The following is a 24,426-nucleotide window of genomic DNA, read 5'->3' as shown; positions in this document are numbered from 1 at the left end:
TGAGGCCTCAATTATAAAAATCAATCTATACTATGAATGACCTCTGAAAATGAGAATTGTAAAAAGTCTCCGGTCAGCCCACCGGCTTAAAACCCCATAGGCTTCCACTGGGAATGAAGGGATGGGTTCAGTGACCGTTAGCTGCCCTGCTAGGTAAGGACCATTAGGAGGCCCCTACAAAAGGCAGGTCAGCTTTCTTCCCGACATGGCTGGAAGAGCCTAGTCTACACAGGGTGATTCAGAGGGCAGCCAGCAAAGGGCCAGTGGTGCTGGAATAGATACAGACAGAGATAGAAAGTGCTCTCACAGGAGTGATGGCCCTTGCAAGAGTACACCGACTAGCATCGCTCCCATTTAAGAGTGAATCTAGCCCTTCTCCTCCCCTCTGCCCCACACTACCACCTCATTCAACTCCAATCTAGGTAGGATTTCCTTTCACCATTTAGGAAGTGCATTGTCCTGGTCCGGGAGTGATGTGACAGAACCCTGTGATTACTCAGGGAAGAAGGGGAGCATTGTATCAGGGTAGCTTGTTTTGTTGTAAGCATTGTGGAACGGGATGAGCTTTGGTTCTGGAGACAAGAGGCTATTGAAATGTTTTAACAGCACATCACTAGAAGAATCTATGGAGGTACTTTTAGCTACTGTTCGGAATAACTTGTACAAATGTCACTGCTATGCTCATCAGAACATGCAATGAATGCACGAAACCAAAAACTCAAAATTACCTTTGCAAAGACTACACTCCAAAATATTACTTATGGTAAACAGCATCTCCTGGAGGATCAAAATGGAATTGAAGGCTACAATGCAATTCAAATAAACTTGCAAGGAGCTACAATAGATCTTGATTAGTAAAATGTTTTATTATTACAGTAATAAAGACAGACATGAACAAGACCAACATTGACAAAATATGAATCAGTAGATGAGCCAGTGAAGTACTATTACATTTCTCAATCTCCAATCAAGAGCAGCAAAACACTTACAAAGCGATATTCACACATGCTCATCAGGAAGAGGACATATTTAGATTTGTAAAAAATCTAAACTACAGCAATAAAGGCAAGGACATAAACATACAGTTGAACTCAGCCCTTCTGGACTTTAGTGATTAGCTCATCGCAAAGATTGGTGAGTTCTTCAGTCTCTTTTACCTGAGGGGACAGGGGGGAAAAAGCAAGGAAAATAATCTGATAAGAGCAAGAGCAAAACTTCCATGAACAAATTATGCCAAAAACATTGATAAAGGCAGCTCCATGGACTTCAGACTGAGGTGGACTTACTTTCTGGTCAAGGCTATTCTCCAGTGACTGGACCTTTAGCTGCTCTCTGCGCAGCTGGGCCTGAAGTGCAGAGACCTCTGACTTTAGTTTGGAGCGAACCTCTGCAATCTCTCCATTCGCCCTGGGGGGAAAAGTAATAGTCAGCCAAGTAAGACTATAGAAGCCGGCAACAATATGCAATTATGTATCCGGCTGTATTTTGCACAAAAAAATATAGTTTGAATGTCTTACAGGCCAATTTTCTGCTCTGCATGGACTTTCAGGGTCTGGTAGCGCAGCTCCTCCTTCTTGATCCTAGCCAGGTAATCTTGAGCACATTTCTTCAGCATCTCTTCATTCTTAGTGGCACACAATTATAACCAAAGGTTACGAGGTTGGCAAAGCAAAGTCATGGAACTACATCAATTCAGTATCGTCCTTCACAGCAATGTTACTTACCTGCACCAAAGCATGGTGTTTTGCGCAATAATGTGTCAGCAAGATTCTATCAAATCATCATCAAATGTATTTATATAGCCCTTCGTACATCAGCTGATATCTCAAAATGATGTACAGAAACCCAGCCTAAAACCCCAAACAGCAAGATCATGTATTTTAAGCCTTCTCCAGAAATGATAATTACATCAAAAATGAACACAATTGCCTGAGAAAGGTGCTGGACCATAAGGACAGTTTGATGAAAAATAAATAAATATATTTTTATTAAATAGGTTCAAATTTAGACATTCCACTATGCATAGGTCATGACATCCTTTTTAATGCCGACCTTTTTGTAACCCTCGATGGCCTCTTTGTACTTGTCCAGTCTCTTGAAGAGCTCAGAGAAGGACCTCTCCATGGTGTTCAGGTCCTGTGATACCTGCTCCTTCTCCTGCAAGACTTTAGTGATCTCAGCCTGGGCCATCTCCTTCTCCCTTTGTTTATCAGCTGCAGGAAACAATGACAATCACAACAAGTTGTACATTTTACATGAAAAGGATATTAACATTGCAAAATTGCCTTTACTACAACATACCCAATATCTGAGCAATTGTGGCTTCAAATTCAGACATGATTTTCCTGCAAAAACAAAAAAGCAGAGAAACCAACAGTTAATTGTTAGAGGTGTGAAATGAGAAGTGACCAAATACTAGTGTCAATGCTTATTGCTTACCCCATTGCATGATTATCCCAAGACAGCTTGTCATGCTTTGCCTTCCATTGAGCTTCCTGTTCCTTTACCTATAAAAACAAACCATTATAAATGAAAATGATCATGACTGGATTGAAAGAGATGAGAAAAACAAATACGTACTTCTTTCTGGATCTTGGCAATGGCAGCATCCATATCTTGCTGACTGTATTTAAGCACCTCTATGATGTTATCCTCAGTGTTGGCTGGTTGGGGGAAAGTTGAGGCTAGATTCATAGGGGAATTTTGCACAAGAGGAGTCATAGGACCAACAACCTGAACCTAAAGGGACAGAAGACACCCATTTAACAGTTTTCCCACATTACTTAGCTTTACTATATTATAGGATCTTTGAGGACTGAGGAAACTTACAGGTGGTGGGACATCAATAAGTTTGGGGTTGAGAGATTTCAGTCCATTCATTTCATTCACTTCCTCCTTATCACCAGTCTTCTGGGTATCCACACTAAAACCACATTAACAGAAACCTCGCTCAGATTTGGAGAAAACACCTTGATATTCACCTTTGAATTGCAAACCCATTTTAGATAATCTAGTTGTGTAAGTATGCTCTCAATTCTAGGCCAATTAAATACTTAAATGCAACTAGAACATTTTAAGATGAACACAAGTAATTTCCCCCACCCAGTTAGATGGGTAAAACAAAACCATGTGATTATGACCAAAACAGTAACGCACCGTGAAGCAAAGGCATCCGGTTGAGGTAGGTTGTCGAGTCCTGTGGGGCCTCCAGACTTCTTGGGGCTTTCTCTCATGAGGGGGTCAAATTTGAGGTACAGAGATTGTTTCCTCAGTGCTGACTCCTTGAACTGAATTTAAAGGCTACATAATTAGAGGAAGCCCACAATGCATATAAACCAGGTATGAAAGTATGTAAACGCACGAAAAAAGGAAAAGACCTCACTGTCAACTGCGTTTATTGTCAGCAAATGTAACATTTGTATGAACATAAACAAGAGTCAACCACTGAGACATAAACTGAACAAGTTCCACAGACGTGACTAACAGAAACGGGATAGTGTGTCCCTGAACAAAGGGGGGTGTCAAAATCAAAAGTAACAGTATCTGGTGTGGCCACCAGCTGCATTAAGTACTACAGTGCATCTCCTCTACATGGACTGCACCAGATTTGTCAGTTCTTGCTGTGTTACCCCACTCTTCCACCAAGGCACCTGCAAGTTCCCGGACATTTCTGGGGGGGGGGGGGGGGGGGCCCTAGCCCTCACCCTCCGATCCAACAGGTCCCAGACATGCTCATTGGAATTGAGATCCGGGCTCTTTGCTGGCCATGGCAGAACACTGACATTCCTGTCTTGCAGGAAATCACGCACAGAACGAGCAGTATGGCTGATGGCATTGTCATGCTGGAGGGTCATGTCAGGATGAGCCTGCAGGAAGGGTACCACATGAAGGAGGAGGATGTCTTCCCTGTAATGCAGAGTTGAGATTGCCTGCAATGACAAGCTCAGTCCGATGATACTGTGACAGACCGCCCCAGACCATGACGGACCATCCACCTTGATCCCGCTCCAGAGTACAGGCCTCAGTGTAACGATAAACGCAATTCCAACCATCACCCCTAGTGAGACAAAACCCCTGGTGATGTCTGGTGAGGACCTGTCTTACAACAGGCCTACAAGCCCTCAGTCTAGCCTCTCTCAGCCTATTGGACAGTCTGAGCACTAATGGACGGATTGTGCGTTCCTGGTGTAACTGGGGCAGTTGTTGTTGCCATCCTGTACCTGTCCTGCAGGTGTGATGTATCCTGTGCAGGTGTTGTTACACGTGGTCTGCCACTGCGAGGACGATCAGCTGTCCATCCTGTCTCCCTGTAGCGCTGTCTTAGAAGTCTCACAGTACGAACATTGCAATTTATTGCCCTGGTCACATCTGCAGTCCTCATGCCTCCTTGCAGCATGCCCAAGGCACGTTCACGCAGATTGAGCAGAGACCCCAGGCATATATCTTTGTGTTTTTCCAGAGTCAGTAGAAAGGCCTCTTTAGTGTCCTAAGTTTTCAGAACTGTGACCTTAATTGCCTGCCATCTGTAAGCGGTTAGTGTCTTAATGACCGTTTCACAGGTGCATGTAATTGTTTATGGTAATTGTTTATGGTTCATTGAACAAGCATGGGAAACAGTGTTTAAACCCTTTACAATGAAGATCTGAAGTTAATTGGATTTTTACAAATAATCTTTGAAAGATGGGGTCCTGAAAAAGGGGCATTTCTTTTTTTTTGCTGAGTATGTATGTATGTATGTATGTATATATATATATATATATATATATATTTTTTTTTTATAATCACTTACATTGCTGGACCCAAACTGCTCCAGGTAGTCCATCTGTCCATCAAAGTCATTCGCCATGACTTGAGAGAACGGGGGACAAGTGTTAGTCAAAAAGCTAGTCAAGTCGACATTACAGCAACGAACATGAATTCCTCAAGTTATTTGACTTACATGTGGTTCCAGGAACAAACTCATTAAATTCTGACATGCCATTTTGTGGGTTCTGCTCAAATGGGCAGAGTTCAAAGAGTTCTAGGGTGCTCAGTGAAGGTTGGTCAGGTTCAGTTGGAGGTTCCTGCTCTTGGCCAGACAAAGGATCCTGAACTTCACAAGATTCCACAAGATCAGCAGCTTCAGATGGAATGTTGTCCTACAATTGTAGAAAGAATGTCACCCAAATAAGCACACAATCAATATACAGCTTTGGCTAGCCAAAATATTTTTCCAATATCTAATCTGAGCAAGTTTTTAAAAAGCTTACAATTCCTTCTCTTGTGGCAGAAAGATCAGGTTCAGTCCTTGAGATTTTGTCTCCAGCACTAGGAAGACTGAAAATATAATCACTACCAGCTAATGGAGCGGTGCAGCTACATTAAGCTTCTCTTTATACAGAACTGATTATGCTTCAAATATAGATCAAGACTACCTTTAAAACATTAATTTAATAATATTAAAGTTGTAATGAACATGAACTTACAGTGGCCATGGTGCGGTGTCTTTCTGAACAGGCTCCGTCACTTTATCAGGGGAGGCAGCCACCCTGACTGAGTTTGATCCCTTGGCCTCTGAACTGGATTTCACCTTACAGACTATAGAGTCACTCATTCTTGCATTTGTACCAAATGGATTGAAGTCTGGGTCATCAAACTTGTCAAACTTGTACACGCCTTTTGGAACAGGAATATCAGAATCACTGACCGCTGGCATCACTGGAGATTCCGTAGATAGAGGTTCTTTCTTTTCTTCAGGTACAGCCTTTTTCTCTGAAGGCTTAAGACCAGGAGGCCTTTTGACAAACCGCTTGGGAAGAGGCTTACGTTTGATCTCCCCGCCGTCATCGAAATTGAACTCAAGTTTCACTGGCCCGGCATTGGGAGCGGCTTCACTCGGCTGAGGCATGGAGTCTTCAGCGGGCTGGCTCGTCTCCTTGGGAGCAGGTGACAATGGTGCAATAGCTCTCATCTCTGGCTGGACAGGTGCCAATACAACTGGCTGAGACACCCGAACCATGGCTGCAGGTCCCATTTCCTTACCAGCAGGGGCAGTCTCGTCAACTTCCACCTCTGGGGGTTCATTGCATGGCAGCTTTCTTCCAAGTACGGGGGAATTCTGAATTTGGGAGGCTCCTGTTTGGAAAGGATTGACTGAATCAAGGTCGTCAAAATCGAATTTGTAAGAACCTTTGGGCGGCAGAGGAGTCTCCTTATCTCTAGAGATGTCGACAGCTTGATCTGGGTTAAGGTTAACGGATGACTGTACAGTCTCGTCCTCATCAGCTTTGGATAACTCAATGGCTGGATCCTTCGTCATGGTGACCACACTGCTATCTGTTGAACGCACATCAGCTGAGATGTCAGCAAGAGAATTTTCCAGTGATGGCATGAACGGGAGGGTCTCATCCAGTGCCGTTTCAATCTTGTCAAAATCATCTAACATCTTCTCATGAGAAACTTCCTCAACTACAGTAGGTTCACTCAGATGAACAGCCTTGGAGGCTTCAACTAGTTCACTGTGCCTTGCTGGAGAGAGGACCATTTTACCAGACCCTTGGAAGGGATTGATGACATCAAGGTTATCAAAATCCAGCTGATAACCTCCTTTACTCTGAATTGGCATGTCATCATCAGGATAGGATGACACATCTGAAAAGTCCACCGTAAAATAAGTAAAAAATCAAGTCAACATTTTATGGTTGAAATAATGGTGACAAAGCGATGTCGTAATGGATCTTGGACATTTATTAAAATGCATCTACCTGATTTTGGTACATCAACAGGCACATTGATTTCCTGCAGCAACACCCTGTAAAAATACGAGGATAGATTAGTCTCGAATCTTTCATCTTGATACGATTATGAATAATCATTCTGCCAACGTGACGTACAGCTACAGCTTTAAAAAAAGTACATGCTTACTCTTCTGGTGTTGTAAGCTGTAGAGACTCTAGGGCTTTTGTACAGTAATCTATGCTTGCCATCTTGAGGGACTTTGTTGGTGATTCTATTCTCTTAGTGTGAGGGTCTCTTCTTGGAGTCTGAAAACAAACCTGAACGCAGACACCAAAAGGTTATCTGAAAACAAAATGTTCTTTCAAACAGACAAATAAAGAAATATAAAATGGGTACACCTAACCTGGTTAAATTGTTGCGCGCACATTGAGTGAACTTTATTTTTATGCAGTTTACTCTGAGTAAACACCTCAAAAAATGTTGGGTGTGCGTCAGCTAGTGCTTTTTGCTAGACTATTCAAACAGTCAAGCATAGATCCTCAAATAACAAGATTATTTTACAGAGAGAATTATTCTGGAACATTTTAAACTACTAGAAGACTAGGCTTCTTGACAACATATATGCACTGTACCTTCCCTCCCTTTCCTATAGTTTTGTTGGACAGGTTCTCTGCCTGAGACTGGCGAAGGATGGATGGCCTCCCAGTCGGCTGATCCAAGGAAAAGATGTCACAACTCGTCTCTGAATTGCTGTGCTTTCTTCCAGGGCAGATCCCACGATTCTCATCGTTCACAGCAGTAGAACTCATCCTATGAAGAGGGGCACACAGAAGTTAGGGAGCTGAAGCAAAAGTAGGCCCCACCCAGTAGACAGCTGGGCACACTGATTAGACTGAGCAAAGCACGTCACGGACGTCAATCTAATTGACGAAGCCCATTCAATCTAATCTCTAGATACAACATTGAGGGGGTGTGTATCAGCTATACACCGATTGTACAAAACATTAGGAACACCTTCCTAATATTGAGTTACACCTCTTGTGCACACTCCAATACTTCCCACAGTTGTCTCAAGTTGGCTGATGTCCTTTGGATGGTGAAACATTCTTGATACACGAGAATTGTTAAGCGTGAAAAAGCCAGCAGCGTTGCAGTTCGACTCAAACTGTGTGCCTGGCACCTTCTACCATAGCCTGTTCAAAGGCACATTAATATTTTGTCTTGCCCATTCACCCTCCGAATGGCACACACAATCCATGGGCTGCGGTCCAAACACTTAAGACACCCTCGTCCACTTACCCTCGCTTAATGCCCTTATGGTGAAGGGGATTTCCCTCTTGATGGGCGGTCCAAATGATTCGCCAAGCAAGGGAAGTTCGCAACGTAAGCCCCTCAGCCCTCGTTTTTAGTCAGCTTCGCGAGTGTACAATTATGTACACTCCGGGGCCTGAAACTCCCCACAATTCAATTTGCGACGATTGTACATGCGCTAAGAAGTCTGCGAAAACTTAAACATCAATGGAGAAGTCAACATACAAGTGTAAGTAAAAACTAACATAAATAAGTTTGAAATGGTGCTACTAATGCACATGACAGCACAAACACGTCTCGTAAAAAGTAAATATTTTTGTTTGATTATCTTTTGGAAATTGTAGAAAAACCTTTTCCTTCTTCAGAAGTTCCAGCTAGGCAGGCTAATGTTAGTTAGCTAATTAATTTGCTAGCTATCATACAGTAGGTGTATATTAATAATAGAGGTAAACCGACTATGATTTCTCAATGCCGATACCAATCGGAGGACAAAAAAAAAAGCCAATACCGCTTAAAATCGGCCGATTTAAAAACAAATTGTAATAATGACAATTACAACTATACTGAATGAACACTTATTTTAACTTAATATAATACATCAATAAAAATCAATTTAGCCTTAAATGAATAATGAAACATGTTCAATTTGGTTTAAATAATGCAAAAAGTGTTGGAGAAGTAAAATTGAAATATGTGTCATGTAAAAAAGCTAATGTTTAAGTTCCTTTCTCAGAACATTGGAAAGCTGGTGGTTCCTTTTAACATGAGCCTTCACTATTCCAAGGTAAGAGGTTTTAGGTTGTAGTTAATATAGTATTTATAGGACTATCTCTCTAAACCATTTGTATTGCATATACCTTTGACTATTGGATGTTCTTATAGGCATTTTAGTACTGCCAGTGTAACAGTATTGCCAGTGTAACAGTATAGCTTCCGTCCCTCTCCTCGCCCCTACCTGGGCTCGAACCAGGAACACATCGACAACAGCCACCCTCTAAGCATCGTTACCCATCGCTCAACAAAATCCACGGCCCTTGCAGAGCAAGGGGAACAACTACTCCAAGTCTCAGAGCGAGTGACGTTTGAAACGCTATTAGCGCGCACCCCGCTAACTAGCTATCCATTTCACATTGGTTACACCAGCCTAATCTCAGGAGTTGATAGGCTTGAAGTCATAAACAGCTCAATGCTTGAAGCATTGCGAAGAGCTGCTGGCAAAACGCACGAAAGTGCTGTTTGAATGAATGCTTACAGGCCTGCTGCCTACCATCACTCAGTCAGAGCAGTCTATCAAATCATAGACTTAATTATAACATAACACACAGAAATACAAGCTTTAGGTCATTAATATGGTTGAATCCAGAAACAATCATCTCGAAAACAAAAAGTTTATCATTTCAGTGAAATACGGAACCGTCCCGTATTTTAACTAACGGGTGGCATCCATAAGTCTAAATATTGCTGTTACATTGTACAACCGTCAATGTTGTCATAATTACGTAAAATTCTGCCAAATTAGTTCGCAACGAGCCAGGCTGCCCAAACTGTTGCATATACCATGACTCTGTGTGCAATGAATGCAAGAGAAGTGACACAATTTCACCTGGTTGATATTGCCTGCTAAGCTGGATTTCTTTTAGCTAAATTTAGAGGTTTAAAAATATATACTTCTGTGTATTGATTTTAAGAAAGGCATTGATGTTTATGGTTAGGTACAGTCGTGCAACGACTGTGCTTTTTTTCACAAATGCGCTTTTGTTAAATCATCCGTTTGACGAAGTTGGCTGTCTTTGTTAGGAAGAAATAGTCTTCACACAGTTCACAACGAGCCAGGCGGCCCAAACTGCTGCATATACCCTGACTGTTGCAAGAAAAGTGACACAATATACCTAGTTAAAAGAAATTAATGTTAACAGGCAATATTAACTAAATATGCAGGTTTAAAAAATATGTACTTGTGTATTGATTTTTATGGTTAGGTACACGTTGGAGCAAAGACAGACCTTTTTCGCAAATGTGCACTGCATCGATTATGTGCAAGTAATATCAACCATGTGTAGTTAACTAGTGATTATGATTGATTGTTTTTTATAAGATAAGTTTAATGATAGCAAGCAACTTACCTTGGCTTCTTAATGCATTCGCGTAACAGGCAGGCTCCTAGTGGAGTGCAATGAGAGGCAGGTGGGTAGAGCATTGGTCTAGTTAACTGTAAGGTTGCAAGATTGAATCCCCGAGCTGACAAGGTAAAAAATCTGTCTTCTGCCCCTGAACAAGTCAGTTAACCCACAGTTCCTAGGCCGTCATTGAAAATAAGAATGTGTTCTTAACTGACTTGCCTAGTTAAAAAGGTGTAAAAATGTATTTATTTATCAAATCGGCCAAATCGGTGTCCAAAAATACCAATTTCCGATTGTTATGAAAACGGCCCTAGTTAAATCGGCCATTCCGATAAAAATCGGTCGACCTCGCTAATTAATAAATATTTAATTTAAGTCGACATGCACTTATAATTGAACGTAGCGCATTTAAAGCATCCGAAAAGACAATCAATGCGGGATGAATGAGTGACGAATTTCAAGCCAAGGGTGGTCCATTTAAAAATAATTCCTTCCTCCCTCGCCCTGCAAGTGTATACTCGTCAGACATCAGAAGTGTTCAATTAATTTGAGGGTTGAAGGGATAGGGTGTGTCTTTTAAGTGTTTGGACCACAGGCCATGTCTCAAGGATTAAAAATAATTTAACCTGTCTCTTCTCCATCTACACTGATTGAAGTTGATTTTACAGGTGACATCAATAAGGGATAATAGCTTTCACCTGGTCAGTCTCGTGAAAAGACCATGTGTTCCTAAAGTTTTTTTTACACTCAGTTTGTGTCGTTGGATCCTTGTTGACAATGGATACATGTAAACGTCACCAACCTGTAGAAGTCTAAATGTGCAATTTATTTGGAAATAAAAGGTGAAAGGGTCATGTGCTACCAGTGGGGAGAAAGAACTGTTCATCAGGCCACAAATACTTGTCATTCAAACAAGTTTGTTTACAGACATTCCAATTGATAGCCAAGGCTACATTTATATTACCAGATTCTGAATTGTACACAACACTTGTTAGCATGCCAAGAATGTTGAGTTGGTGACAATGACTAGAAGCAATTTACCCACTACGTCCTCACACCATAATGTGGCCTGCAGTTCCAGGGCTTGTCAGTTTTCCCTACACTGGATGCATCTGCCAGGCCTGCCAAAGAGCACACAAAATCTGCAAAGTCCATTTGGAATCATTCAGAGTTTGGCTAAATTAATTTCCCTTGGTGCATAGCCAATTAAACTAAGCCACCGTGACTGCAGCATTTTGTGGATGGTCCGGTTTAACATTTAACTAGTACATAAAAGGTTTGAAGCAATGCCACGAGTTTTGCTCTTACTTGAACTGATAATGGCAATCGCATACCAGCTAACGTTAGTTAGGAACAACTAACAAGGCCTTGTTCCTAACAAGGAACAAGTCCAAATAAAATCTTGTTCACATTAGGTACGCTACCTTGTAACGCTAGTTCGTTATTAATTCAGCACGTTAGCCAATAATTAACAATAGAAAACTAGCGGACCTTGTCAGCTGCTAGTTAGGTTGACATTAACCATAGATAACTAAGCAATATGACTAACACAATTACCTAAATAAGCAGTTTATCCTAACATAAAATGACCAGTTTATATTGTACTGTATAGATAACAGACATTGGAGGGAACTTGTTCTCGAGAATCCAAGGCAAAGCTAACGTTTGCGCTAGGAGTTAACTAAAGTCCGTTAGCTGGTTAACGTCAGTTACTAACCATAAGTCATTTAGTTAGCTAGCCAACGTTAGGTAAATCGCTAGCGTGGGGCTACAAAAGATGCATCAAATTAAGGAAGACATTTTGCGCGATAGACCAAGTCAGATGAACAATTAAAAAGCAGCCAAATAGCTACATACCTCAATCAAGGAGTCGGATAAGCATAAAATAACTTCTCTTGACGCAAATAACTCAACCCACAGTTTATTTTTCGAAATCGTCTTGCAATGCAAGTGGTCGGTAGATTTCGAATTTAAACGCCTCGATTTGGACCAATTAAACAGACAGAAAACACAAAAAATGGGGCGGAGCTTTATACGAATAAGCCAATAGCGTTGCGTGACTTTGAACCGACCAGTGAACTTGCGCCAAAGACGAGACAAAGACGATTTCCAGGCTCGCGTTTGATGCCATTTTTTTATGATTAGAGAGTGTACATTTTACAACACGACGGAGGCAGTGTATACTCTCTGTTCCGTAATGAAAATTGATATTATTTGCAGCCTCTGCTCTTTGAGAGGGAGAAAATTAAAGGAAAGAGTGCATTCAGAAAGTATTCCCCTTCCCTTTTTCCACAATTTGTTACATTACAGCCTTATTCTAAAATGGATAAAAAAAATTTAAAAAAATCCTCATCAATCCCCCATAATGACAAAGCAAAAACAGGGTTTTAGAAATTTTAGCAAATTTCAACAAAAAATAAATAAAACATAAATACCTGATTTACAGTATATAGTATTCAGACCCTTTGCTATGAGACTCGAAATGAAGCTTGGGTGCATCCTGTTTCCATTGATCATTATGAGATGTTTCTACAACTTGATTGGAGTCCACCTGTGGTAAATTCAATTAATTGGACATGATTTGGAAAGGCACACATCTGTCTATATAAGGTCCCACAGTTGAAAGTGCATGTCAGAGCAAAAACCAAGCCATGAGGTCAAAGGAATTGTCCGTAGAGCTCCGAGGCAGGATTGTGTCGAGGCACAGATCTGGGGAAGGGTACCAAAACATTTCTGCAGGATTGAAGATCCCCAAGAATACAGTGGCCTCCATCATTCTTAAATGGAAGAAGAGACCCGGCCAAACTGAGCAATCGGGGGAGAAGGACCTTGGTCAGGAAGGTGACTAAGAACCCGATGGTCACTCTGACAGAGTTCCTCTGTGTAGATGGAAGAAACTCCCAGAAGGACAACCATCTCTGCAGCCCTCCACCAATCAGGCCTTTATGGTAGAGTTGTCAGACAGATGCAACTCCTCAGTAAAAGGCACATGACAGCCCACTTGGTGTTTGGCAAAAGGCACCTAAAGGGCTCTCAGATCATGAGAAACAAAATTCTCTGGTATAATGAAATCAAGATTGAACTCTGTCCTGAATGCCAAGTGTCATGTCTGGAGGAAATCTGGCACCATTCCTGTGGTGAAGCATGGTGGTGGCAGCATCATGCTGCAGCATCAGCGGAAAAATGAACGGAGCAAAGTACAGAGAGATCCTTCATGAAAACCTGCTTCAGAGAAATTGCAGTGGGAACCATGAGGCCACGTCTTTCGAATGCCCCACATGGGTGAAAGAGAATGAGGTGGCCAAAGTCAGGGTTGTACAGAGCATTTCATATGCAGCAGCTGTGAAAAGGGCTGAGAGTTTGAATGGTGCACCAGAAAAGTCCATTGTGGTGGATAGGCCTACACTGCAGGCTGCAGGGGTTGCCTTTCACCAGCAGGATCCTGACACTTTAAAAGTTAAGAAGGTGGACTTTGTGGCCTTTAAAGCTATGGTAATTAATGGCACTGCCAAGGTGGGGAGATGGTCCAGGAAGATAGAAATCATAGTGGATGTGGCGAAGTAGTTCCTGGGGCTGAAAGATTTCTCAGCGAAGGAGTTACATGGGCTCCTGACATGGCGCAGCAGTCTAAGGCACTGCATCTTAGTGCTAGAGGCGTCACTACAGACCCTGGTTCGATTCCAGCTTGTATCATCCGGGTTAGGATTTGGCCGGGATAGGCCATTTAAAAAATAAAAATAAATGTAGCCTTTATTTAACCAGGTAGGCCAGTTGAGAACAAGTTCTCATTTACAACTGCAACCTGGCCAAGATAAAGCAAAGCAGTGCGACACAAACAACAACAGAGTTACACATGGAATAAATAAACATACAGTCAATAACACAATAGAAAAATATACAGTGTGTGCAAATGGCGTGAGGAGGTAAGGCAATAAATAGGCCATAGTAGCGAAGTAATTACAATTTAGCAAATTAACACTGGAGTGATAGTTGTGCAGATGATGATGTGCGAGTAGAAATACTGGTGTGCAAAAAATCAAAAAAGTAGATAAAAACAATATGGGGATGAGGTAGGTAGAGTGGGTGGGCTATTTACAGATGAGCTGTGTACAGCTGCAGCGATCGGTAAGCTGCTCAGATAGCTGATGCTTAAAGTTAGTGAGGGAGATATGTCTCCAACTTCAGCAATTTTGTTTATATATTTTTTTTAAATTAAAAATTTTAAAAATTAAAAAATAGATTTTTTTATTTTTTACAAATTTTTTGCAAATCGTTCCAGTCATTGGCAGCAGAGAACTGGAAGGAAAGGCAGCCAAATGTGGTGTTTGGCTTTGGGGATGACCAGCGAGATATACCTGCTGGAGCGCGTGCTACGGGTGGGTGTTGTTATGGTGACCAGTGAGCTGAGATAAGACGGAGCTTTACCTAGCAAAGACTTATAGATGACCTGGAGCCAGTGGGTCTGGCGACGAATATGTAGCAAGGACCAGCCGACGAGAGCATACAGGTCGCAGTGGTGGGTGGTATATGGGGCTTTGGTGACAAAATGGATGGCACTGTAATAGGCTGCATCCAGTTTGCTGAGTAGATTGTTGGAGGCTATTTTGTAAATGACATCGCCGAAGTCGAGGATCGGTAGGACAACTACAACATTTTCCGTCAAGATAGAACTGTCAAGGCCTCCCGGGTGGCGCAGTGGTTAAGGGCGCTGTACTGCAGCGCCAGCTGTGCCATCAGAGTCCCTGGGTTTGTTTTTATTAGGGTGGATTAAGTTGGTTTCACTATTACCTATGTATTTTTATTTGTTTATTTTTGGGGTTTCAACCTTTCCAGTTGGTGGCGGCAATAACGTTACACCTTTTGGGGATTTAGTCCTCCATAAAACCCACAGAAGATGATGGTCGAACCCGCCAAAGTCAAAGATGGATTTATGTAGATGATAGCTACACTATCACAGAGTTTTGACATTAGGTTGCAACAAAGCAAAATGAATACGAAGGGAAAGGTTAGGTCACCTAAACGTTCAAATTTTCATGTGAACTTTTGTTTATACTAACAGTTAGCTAGCTATTGGTTTGGCTGAATATTAGGATATTTGTAGGCAACACCGGCTTCGAGGGCATTATCACTTTTATACAATGGGTTACTAACATATTCAAATAATGATGGACATATTTTCCATTAACATTATTTTAGTTGAATTTATTGATTCTATTTCATCCTTCCACAAGATATAGTCCCGACACAAATCTAAGGTTGCTACCCAAGTCGGAAGGTCATTCGTTCTATCAGTACGGTTGCCAGAAACACGACCCAGTCAAGTCTGTTCAGTCTTTGTGTTCTGTATCTATGGACACAACCCAGTCGTTCTGAATGTTTTCAGTGATATGAGGTAATGAGGCGCGATTTCGCCTGGGATTGAAAATGTACCCTGGTTAGGACACTTGTTCATTGGAGCTGGCCAACAACACAGATAACACAATCACTTCAAACTGAAGCTGGAAAGACAGCAAAAGAGCTGCACTTCGTTTCTTACCTTTTTTTATTGATTATTTTTTATTTACCCCTTTTTCTCCCCAATTCCGTGGTATCCAATTGTTAGTAGCTACTATCTTGTCTCATCGCTACAACTCCCGTACGGGCTTGGGAGAGACGAAGGTTGAAAGTCATGCGTCCTCCGATACACAACCCAACCCAACTGCTTCTTAATACAGCGCGCATCCAACCCGGAAGCCAGCCGCACCAATGTGTCAGAGGAAACACAGTGCACCTGGCAACCTTGGTTTTGTACATATGTATATACGCATAAAAGACTGAACGACCAGCCGACTTCTTCTTCTTGGGTGGGGTTTATCGGCGGTTGGCATCCAACGTTCTGGTGTACTGTACTGGAGGGTGGGCCAGAGACAGGGAGAAACTAAATTCTAACTGCCAGCCAAGTTGCTCTTAAAAAAAGATAACACATTTGAGACTATATCGAATGACGTTCTACTCAATATACTCTTTAAACTAATTTCCTGTATCCCCTTCTCCCTCATACTAAACTCAGCAAAAAAAGAAACGTCCCTTTTTCAGGACCCTGTCTTTCAAAGATTATTCGTTAAGACACTAACAGCTTACAGATTGTAGGCAATTAAGGTCACAGTTTCTGAAAACTTAGGACACTAAAGAGCCCTTTCTACTGACTCTGAAAAACACAAAAAGAAAGATGCCCAGGGTCCCTGCTCATCTGCGTAAACGTGCCTTTGGCATGCTGCAAGGAGGCATGAGGACTGCAGATGTGGCCAGGGCAATAAATTGCAATGTCCGTACTTTGAGACGCCTAAGACAGAGCTACAGGGAGACGGGACGGAGAGCTGATCATCCTCGCAGTGGCAGACCACGTGTAACAACACCTGCACAGGATCGGTACATCCGAACAGGTACAGGTACAGGATGGCAACAACTGCCCGAATTACACCAGGAACGCACAATCCCTCCACCAGTGCTCAGACTGTCCACAATAGGCTGAAAGAGGCTGGACCGAGGGCTTGTAGGCCTGTTGTAAGGCAAGTCCTCACCAGATATTGTCACCTAAGTGCACAAACCCCCCGTTGCTGGACCAGACAGGACTGGCAAAAAGTGCTCTTCACTGACGAGTTGTAGTTTTAACTCACTTGGGGTGATGGTCAGATTTGCGTTGATTGTCGAAGGAATGAGCGTTACACCGAGGCCTGTACTCTGGAGCGGAGGCTGAGGGTCCGTCATGGTTTGGGGCGGTGTGTCACAGCATCATCGGACTGAGCTTGTTGTCATTGCAGGCAATCTCAACGGTGTGCGTTACAGGGAAGACATCCTCCTCCCTCATGTGGTACCCTTCCTGCAGGCTCATCTTGACATAACCCTCCAGGATGACAATGCCACAAGCCATACTGCTCGTTCTGTGAGTGATTTCCTGCAAGAAAGGAATGTCAGTGTTCTGCCATGGCCAGCGAAGAGCCCGGATCTCAATTCCATTGAGCACGTCTGGGACCTGTTGGATCAGAGGGTGAGACCTAGGGCCATTCCCCCCAGAAATCTCCGGGAACTTGCAGGTGCCTTGGTGGAAGATTGGGATAAAATCTCACAGCAAGAACTAGCAAATCTGGTGCAGTACATGAGGAGGAGATGCACTGCAGTACTTAATGCAGCTGGTGGCCACACCAGATACTGAGTGTTACTTTTGATTTTGACCCCCCCCCCCCCTTTGTTCAGGGACACATTATTCCATTTATTTTAGTCACATGTCTGTGGAACTTGTTCAGTTTATGTCTCAGTTGTTGAATCTTGTTATGTTCATACAAATATTTACACATAAGATAAACGCAGTTGACAGTGAGAGGATGTTTAGATCTCAGCCTCTCTCTTTCCCTCTGATACTGCCCACACTGTAGCAGTACATGCTCCATGGTCTCTGTTTCCTGGCAATAATCACACTTTCCCATTGGATGCTTTCCTATCACATTTAAGGATTTATTCAACTGGCTGTGTTCCACCCTTAATCTTGTAAAAATAGCCTCCTCGACCAGCGTCATTGGTGGAAGAATGGAATTGTGTGAATAAATTAATCAAAATAACGTTTTTAATGGTAATAATGATAATAATTTTTAATATGTTGGTAACCCGTTTTATAAAAGTGGCAATGCCCTCGAAGCCAGTGTTTGGAGGACATATTGGCATGGTTTGCCAGCCCTCGACTTGTCTCCAGCCTCCGTGCCACTATATCCTGCAAACACCGGCTTCTCGGGCATTATCACTTAAATGTCTAAATGCTTTTTATACTGGAGATCAAGTGTATAAATTGCATGGCTGGGCTGATGAGACAGTGGATTGTGCAGTCAGATGGAACAGACTAAATAGGCATTAACTTCATACATTTAGCATGTGGTAACTTGTGGAATAGACGATGGCTGGAATGGGGATTTAACCAATCAGCATTTAGGATTAGAACCACCCGTTGTATAATTGTATAACTAACTATAAAATGACTGAGGTTAAATTTGAGGATATATTCCTCCATATCGGGGAACCGTTTAGAAATTACAGCACTTTTTGTACATAGCTAGTCTCCCTATTTTTAGAGGACCAAAAGTATTGGGATAAATTCACTTGTGTGTATTAAAGTAGTTAAAAGTTTAATATTTGGTCCCATATTCCTAGCACTCTATGATTACATCAGGCTTGAGATGCTACAAACGTGTTGAATGCATTTGCTGTTTGTTTTGGTTGTTATAGATTATTTTGTGCCCTTTAGAAATTATTGGTAAATAATGTATTGCCATTTGAGTCACTTTTATTGTAAATAAGAATAGGATTTCTAAACACTTAAACATTCTTGATTTAATCGTGAATAATGATTATTGAGTAAGTTACTAGTATAGATGCCATTTCAATGACGGGAGGTTAGCATTTTTGGGGTGGTATGATATTTATGCCTGTAAAGTTCTCACTCATCGTTATTCACAATTCATTAAGGATTATCTGTAATCATGGTAGCATCCACATTAATGTTAGAAACATATCCTAATCTTTTTAACAATAAAAGTGACTCAAATGACAATACATTATTTACCAATCATTTCTAAATGGCACAAAACCTCAGTCATTGTATCATTTCAATTCCAAGGTGCTGGAGTACAGAGCCAAAACAACAAGAAGTGTCACTGTCCCAGTACTTTTGGAGCTCACTGTATCTCTGTTATCAGATTCAAAATCTGGCAGTTGCTCAATGTAGCATGACCAAGTAACCAACAGGTAATGTGGCTTAATGTTATTGCTAATTTCTCACAAGAGCTGGCCATTGTCTTCAATTTAATAATAACTTGACTCACTCTACGCATACTGACATGAGTTGCCCTGCTTCATTTGGAAACTTATCAAATCAAATCAAATGTATTTATATAGCTCTTCTTACATCAGCTGATATCTCAAAGTGCTGTACAGAAATACTGCCAGTGGCTCATGTTTGTCATGACAATTCTAGAAGAAGTTGTCAAGAAAGTAGAAACTGGCAGCCAGAAGTAGAAACTGGCAGCCAAACATTAAAGGCTAACCCTTTAATGTTTGTGTTCTGCAATGTAGTGGTGACACTGACTCGATTAAAGTGTTTGTGCGGGTGAGACCTCTGATCCATGAGACCAGCCTAACCACTGATGGATACCAAGGTCTCTGTCACCTCTCCGAACACCCTCTGCCTGCACATCAAGCCGTTGCGCGGACATTCACCTATGACCATGTTGCTGATGTGGACGTCACTCAGGTCTGTTTTGGTGGACAGACTGTTACAGTTGCTGTAACCTGGAGTAATTCACACATCAGTGGATAGAGGTTTAAGTCAAACCAAGCTACATTTTAATTGATTCATTTATTCCGTCTCCTCTCTCTCTGTGTGCAACAGGATTCTGTATTCCCGAGGTCTGTCTGATTGCGACAACTTTCACTGATGACCAACAGGGGGGGAGTACCTGTTGTTCCTCATCAGCAAGGAGGTCGAAAGGGTGAGCAGAAAGTAACTGACATTGAAATATGAGAAGTGCCAGTGATTTTGTTTTATCGGTTCTCTCAGATTGATGATTTAATGAACCTTGTTTTTCCTGACAGTCTGGAAAGGCCAAGAGCTTCCTGTGCAATCGCTCCTTCATTGAGATCTACAACGAGCAGGTTTATGATCTGCTGGACAGCGCTTCAGCCAACCTGTTCCTCAGAGAGAACATCAAGAAGCGGGTGTTTGTGGAAGGGGCTGTAGAACATTTTGTCACTTCAGCTGCTGAAGCTTACCAGGTGATTGACTGATCCAATGACTTGCTTTTGTCATAGCGTAAATTATACTCGCTTCATTTATTGTGTAGGATTGATTTGACTGACGTTGAACTGTTGCCGTTGAATTTGTTTCTCCTGCTTCCCTCTCAGGTGCTATCAATAGACTGTGGCGTGTAATAGGCGTGTGGCTTCTATCTCCATGAACAGGGAGTCATCGCGGTCCTATGCAGGCTTCACCATGACTCTGCAGTCCAAGGAGGCTGCTGGAGGTGGTGAACATCTGCACATCCCAGCTGAACTTGGTGGACCTGGCTGGGTTGGAGAGGCAGAGAGAGAGACACACACACACACACACGCACGCGCACACACACGCACACACACACACGCACGCACACACACACACACACACGCACACGCACACACACACACACACACACACACACACACACACACACACACACACACACACACACAGAGGGTTCCAGACTCAAGGTGATGCAGGAGTACTGTCCGCTGACTGAACATTCACAGCACACAACAAACCCTTTAGAAGGCTAATTTCCACCGTGAATCTGTTATTGTGTATACTCATTTGTTATATTTTTATCACTCCTCTGAGATCAACCCCCTCTTTTCTCCTCTTTCAAGAGGCAAGCAGCATCAACCACTCCCTCGTGATCATGGCACTGGTGGATGAGTCCAATGGGAAGAGCAGGCATATCTGCTACAGGGACTTCAAACTCCCCTTCTTGCTTTGGGTAAATTGATTCTAAAAAAGCTCTTGCTTTCTTGGCGTTCCTGTTGTGTGCTAACATAACAACTATTTTCCTGCAGGACTCTCTTGGATATAATGCTAAGACCTAGATTATAGCCAATGTGCACCCAAGTGCTTTGGGGAAACTGAAATCAAAACAAGGTTAGTATGCAAAGTTGGGTTTATCGCAATAGTTATTAAATATGCTACTAAAACTTTTCTCCATACAAGAGGGGAAAGGGGAAACCTAGTCAGTTGCACAACTGAATGAATTCAACCGAAATGTGCCTTCTGCATATTTAACCCAACCCCTCTGAATCTTAGAGGTGCGGGGGGCTGCCTTAATCTACGTAATTGGCACCCATGAGCAGTCATTGTTGGGGGTTAACTGCATTGCTCAAAGGCAGATAGACAGATTTCTCCACCTTGCTGTCTCTGGGATTCAAACCAGTGGCCTTTCAGTTACTGTCCCAATGTTCTTAACCACTAGGCTATCTGCCACCATGATACTGTGATACTGATTGTAATAGATATTGTATTTGTGGTTGTTTAGTGAGTATCTCCTCATGTGATTCCTTGTGCTTTATCAGGCCCTGATCAACGAAGACATGCATGGGAACGTGAGGCAGCTACAGGCTAAGGTGAAAAAGCTGAAGGAGCAGCTAGCTCTGGCTCTCTCTACCCAGACACAATTTTACTTTCACCATAATAGTTTGCAGACTCATCTCACCCCCTTACATTTTCTCTCTCGCTCTCCTTTAGGTGGGAGTGGGAGCAGCCCCTGGAGCAGCAGCGGTCCCTGCAGGATGCCTTTGACCAGATCCATGCCGAGGCCAAGTTTGAGGCAGACCAGTCCAGGCAACAGCTAGAGGACAACCAGCAGGACATCATAGCTCAGCAGGCCCAAATCAATGTCAGTCAGCTCCTTTTTAAACCAACCAAGCCCGCTTCTCTGTTAAGGACATTCAGAGCCTACCTGTCTCATTTGTATGACATTACAGTTTAACCCCTATGGAGGATTGAGTGTGATTAGTTTTTATTGATGAATATGTTGGTTGAATTGTAGGAATTGACAAAAGCTCTTCAGTCTGAAAGAACACACAAACCAATATGACCCCCCATTTGAGAGAGGCTAGAGAGAGCACTTTAGAGTGAGTTGTATAAAGGCATATTTTCTATTTGTGCATGATGAGACCTTTTTGAAGTGTATTTTAAATGTTTTGTTGACATGTTTGATTTGTTTCTCCCTAGAGAGCTTGTTCAGAATATGGAGCAGAATGTAGTGCTAAAGAAGCAAGTGTCTGACTGGACTACACAAAACCAAAAACAAACCTGTCATTCATTCATTGTTATTGTGTACATGGTGGTTAATGTAGTGTTTTATTTATATTTCTTAGAAATTGTTATCTCTAGTATGTGTTTTTAGTTTTGTCAAATACAGGTGAACTATTTGACATAATTGGATCTTAATCGCCAATCAACTGTAATTGGCCCGGCCTTTGTTTGTATTTTTACTTTGAAAGACTTCTAATATGGCAAGCCTTGAACCAAATCTGACAACTGCCAATGGGACCATATCCAGCCTTGAGAAAAAGTAAGTCTGCTCACTTAAATTACCTGCCATTAATTACTATTATTTGGGGATATAATTCAGTTTGCATGTATTTGATACATCTAATCTCAGAAGTCTCTTGTTTTGTGTTGTTTGTCCTGGAGCTGATCAACCAGGCCAGGGACCTCTGCAGTAAGCTGGGCCAGAAGGATCAGGGCCTTGCCATGCTGTCTGCAGGTGTCAAGGACCTTACGGTACTGACTCAAGTAATTTGTGTACCTCTTAATTCATTATCATTTTTAACTTTTTTTTGCTGTAGTTTACCAATGTATTATTTTTTTTACCTGGTTTGTTCTTATAGGATATGTACAATCTCCTTAGCCGATGTGAGCAAGACTTTTAAACAGGTGAACATTCACAGACCAGGACGTGTACTCAGAGCATGCGCGGACCACCTGGCAAGTATCTTCACTGACATTTTCAACCTCAACCCCAAGTCATAGACTGTTCTCTCTGCTACCGCATGGCAAGCGGTACCGGAGCGCCAAGTATAGGTCCAAGAGGCTCCTAAACACCTTCTACCCCCAAGCCATAAGACTGCTGAACAATTAATAAAATGGCCACCCAGACTTTTTGTATGACTGAATTCCACCATTATGACAACGTCTGGATGGATGTTTTGTCCTCAGGTGGAGGTGTTACAGGAGGAGTTGGTCTATGCCACTAAGGAGGTGGAGCGACTCACCAAGGTGTTAGATGAGCAGGCAGGTCTTCTCCAAGCTTCACAGTATCAGACTGCCCAGAAGGAGGCTACCACTCTCCAGGGGAAGGTACCAGGCCATTTTTTTCCTATGCACATACAAGAGCCACTGAAAACAAATCAAGGGCTACAGTAGCATGGAAAATGTCAGATTTTAGACCAAACAAAATAGATTGTACAATTATCTCTGTTTATGTGATTTCCCTACCTGCTTTTCAACAGTTAAAACAACAGCAAGAGGCGGTTGAGAGGACTGTCAGAGGTGAGAGTGCCAATCATGTTCCACAGTCATCCGTCATCCCTAAAGTGCTTCCACAGGTTATCGAGCTGGAGAGCCGACGCTCTTCCATGATGACTATGGAGGTGCCCCTCACTGAGCTTAACTATGAAAGGGCTGCCAAGAACGAGGAGATCCAGAAGCTCAAGGTGTGGTTTGTTTACTGCATGTCATGATGAATGCTAAACATCCAATCTTGAGACACTTAATTAACACATTGATATAACACACATGGTGTTTAACTAGTCTGTGATGATTTCCCACAGGGTCAGCTGAATGAGAAGGAAATGGTGCGAATGGAGATTCAAGCTGTTTTTGATGAGCTCTACGCCAAGCAGAACCAACTGGCTCAGAATGGGAACACAAATGGGTTAGTCCATTCAAATCTAATTTTTACCGATGGATTTTTGCAACCCAAGTGTTATCAGGCTGTTGATTTGTGAAGTGTCTGATGTATATATTTTAATTGACAGGGATGTTTTAAATGAGGCCATTCATCAGAACGTCTTGAGAGAGCTGCAGGAGGCGAGGAGTGCAATGGTCTGTGTATCAATCACTCAACTCCCCTGTTCACCTGAAAATGCAGTTTTAGTCATTTGGAAATACCATTATTTGTAATAGGTGCTTTTTCATATTTCTTAATTTCCTTTAATTTGTAGAGAATAGTCATACAGAGGCTCACTGAGGCTCAGGAAAGGTATGCAAATAACACTTTGTTCTCTTATCACACAGATTCTATGTGGAATATACTTGTGTAGTGTGTATGCAAATTATTTTTTTCCCAAGTATTTTTTTGATTGTTGGTGATGATTAGACTGACGAGTCAGGAATTGCTGTTGGCCCAGTCTCAGACCAGTGTCCAGGAGCTGAGGAACCGCTGCCTAGAGGTGAGCCGGAAGGAGTGAGACCAGGAGTGACTGCTTCAGGTGAGAAGGGCATCAGGATCTGCTGGGGTTATTGTAATTGTATGTAGTTTTTAATAACTTAAATTATCAAATGGAATGCAGAAAATTGCAACTTGCTCTAGTTGACAGGCTGAATAATTTTATGGGAGGCATCAATCTCCATGCTGCTCCATACGTGGCAATGATATCAGGCGCTGTCTTAGTCTATGATTTGTTTTAAGAGGGTCCCTTTGTAGTGAATCTAGATAATGTA

The 24,426-nt window shown here is 42.3% G+C and overlaps 3 protein-coding genes across 23 annotated transcripts in view; 2 read left to right on the top strand and 1 right to left on the bottom strand.

Moving 5' to 3' along the window:
- Positions 1–847: 847 nt before the first annotated feature.
- Positions 848–12,151, bottom strand: LOC110497847 (transforming acidic coiled-coil-containing protein 3). 14 transcript variants are annotated; one of them, XM_090211281.1, is made up of 19 exons: positions 12,006–12,121; positions 11,190–11,269; positions 10,152–10,188; positions 7,350–7,527; positions 6,904–7,034; positions 6,744–6,790; positions 5,466–6,630; positions 5,250–5,316; positions 4,940–5,138; positions 4,790–4,848; positions 3,157–3,287; positions 2,830–2,923; positions 2,581–2,739; positions 2,440–2,507; positions 2,302–2,345; positions 2,053–2,213; positions 1,518–1,624; positions 1,287–1,407; positions 848–1,157 (listed from the first exon to the last, which is right to left on the bottom strand). In XM_090211281.1, exons 4-19 carry the CDS (start codon positions 7,524–7,526, stop codon positions 1,092–1,094), a joined length of 2,796 nt encoding a protein of 931 aa, XP_090067407.1. In that variant the 5' UTR covers position 7,527; positions 10,152–10,188; positions 11,190–11,269; positions 12,006–12,121; the 3' UTR covers positions 848–1,091. The 14 variants fall into 14 exon arrangements, with proteins under 14 accessions (XP_090067407.1, XP_036810703.2, XP_090067408.1 ...); XM_036954808.2 differs by lacking the exon at positions 10,152–10,188 and having other exon boundaries at positions 12,006–12,129; XM_090211282.1 differs by lacking the exon at positions 10,152–10,188 and having other exon boundaries at positions 5,250–5,307; positions 12,006–12,129.
- On the top strand, positions 7,868–24,178 carry LOC110497852 (kinesin-like protein KIF15). 8 transcript variants are annotated; one of them, XM_090211284.1, is made up of 19 exons: positions 7,963–8,257; positions 8,762–8,812; positions 18,793–18,920; positions 19,248–19,425; positions 19,564–19,663; positions 19,767–19,946; positions 20,076–20,194; positions 20,574–20,683; positions 20,760–20,841; positions 21,270–21,320; positions 21,442–21,592; positions 22,203–22,273; positions 22,396–22,485; positions 22,921–23,061; positions 23,214–23,417; positions 23,535–23,638; positions 23,742–23,808; positions 23,928–23,965; positions 24,083–24,178. In XM_090211284.1, the coding sequence occupies exons 13-19, from the start codon at positions 22,456–22,458 to the stop codon at positions 24,171–24,173; spliced, it is 675 nt and encodes a 224-aa protein (XP_090067410.1). In that variant the 5' UTR covers positions 7,963–8,257; positions 8,762–8,812; positions 18,793–18,920; positions 19,248–19,425; positions 19,564–19,663; positions 19,767–19,946; positions 20,076–20,194; positions 20,574–20,683; positions 20,760–20,841; positions 21,270–21,320; positions 21,442–21,592; positions 22,203–22,273; positions 22,396–22,455; the 3' UTR covers positions 24,174–24,178. The 8 variants fall into 8 exon arrangements, 7 of the variants coding, with proteins under 7 accessions (XP_090067416.1, XP_090067410.1, XP_090067412.1 ...); XM_090211286.1 differs by lacking the exon at positions 18,793–18,920 and adding an exon at positions 22,593–22,689 and having other exon boundaries at positions 20,076–20,683; XM_090211288.1 differs by lacking the exons at positions 18,793–18,920; positions 19,248–19,425 and adding an exon at positions 22,593–22,689 and having other exon boundaries at positions 20,076–20,683; positions 24,114–24,178.
- tdrd9 (tudor domain containing 9) overlaps positions 24,116–24,426 on the top strand; it is a 30,566-nt gene continuing 30,255 nt past the window's right edge. Inside the window, exon 1 of the mRNA XM_021574274.3 lies at positions 24,116–24,194. The gene's annotated coding sequence lies outside the window, so the exon portion shown is untranslated. The remainder of the gene's footprint in view (positions 24,195–24,426) is intronic.

Source organism: Oncorhynchus mykiss, chromosome 19 (assembly GCF_057628025.1).
Source record: "Oncorhynchus mykiss isolate SJ-2025 chromosome 19, ASM5762802v1, whole genome shotgun sequence".
In the NCBI taxonomy this organism is placed as follows: domain Eukaryota; kingdom Metazoa; phylum Chordata; class Actinopteri; order Salmoniformes; family Salmonidae; genus Oncorhynchus; species Oncorhynchus mykiss.
Note: the sequence above shows the minus strand (reverse complement) of the source record. Positions and strands in the feature narration are given on the sequence as shown.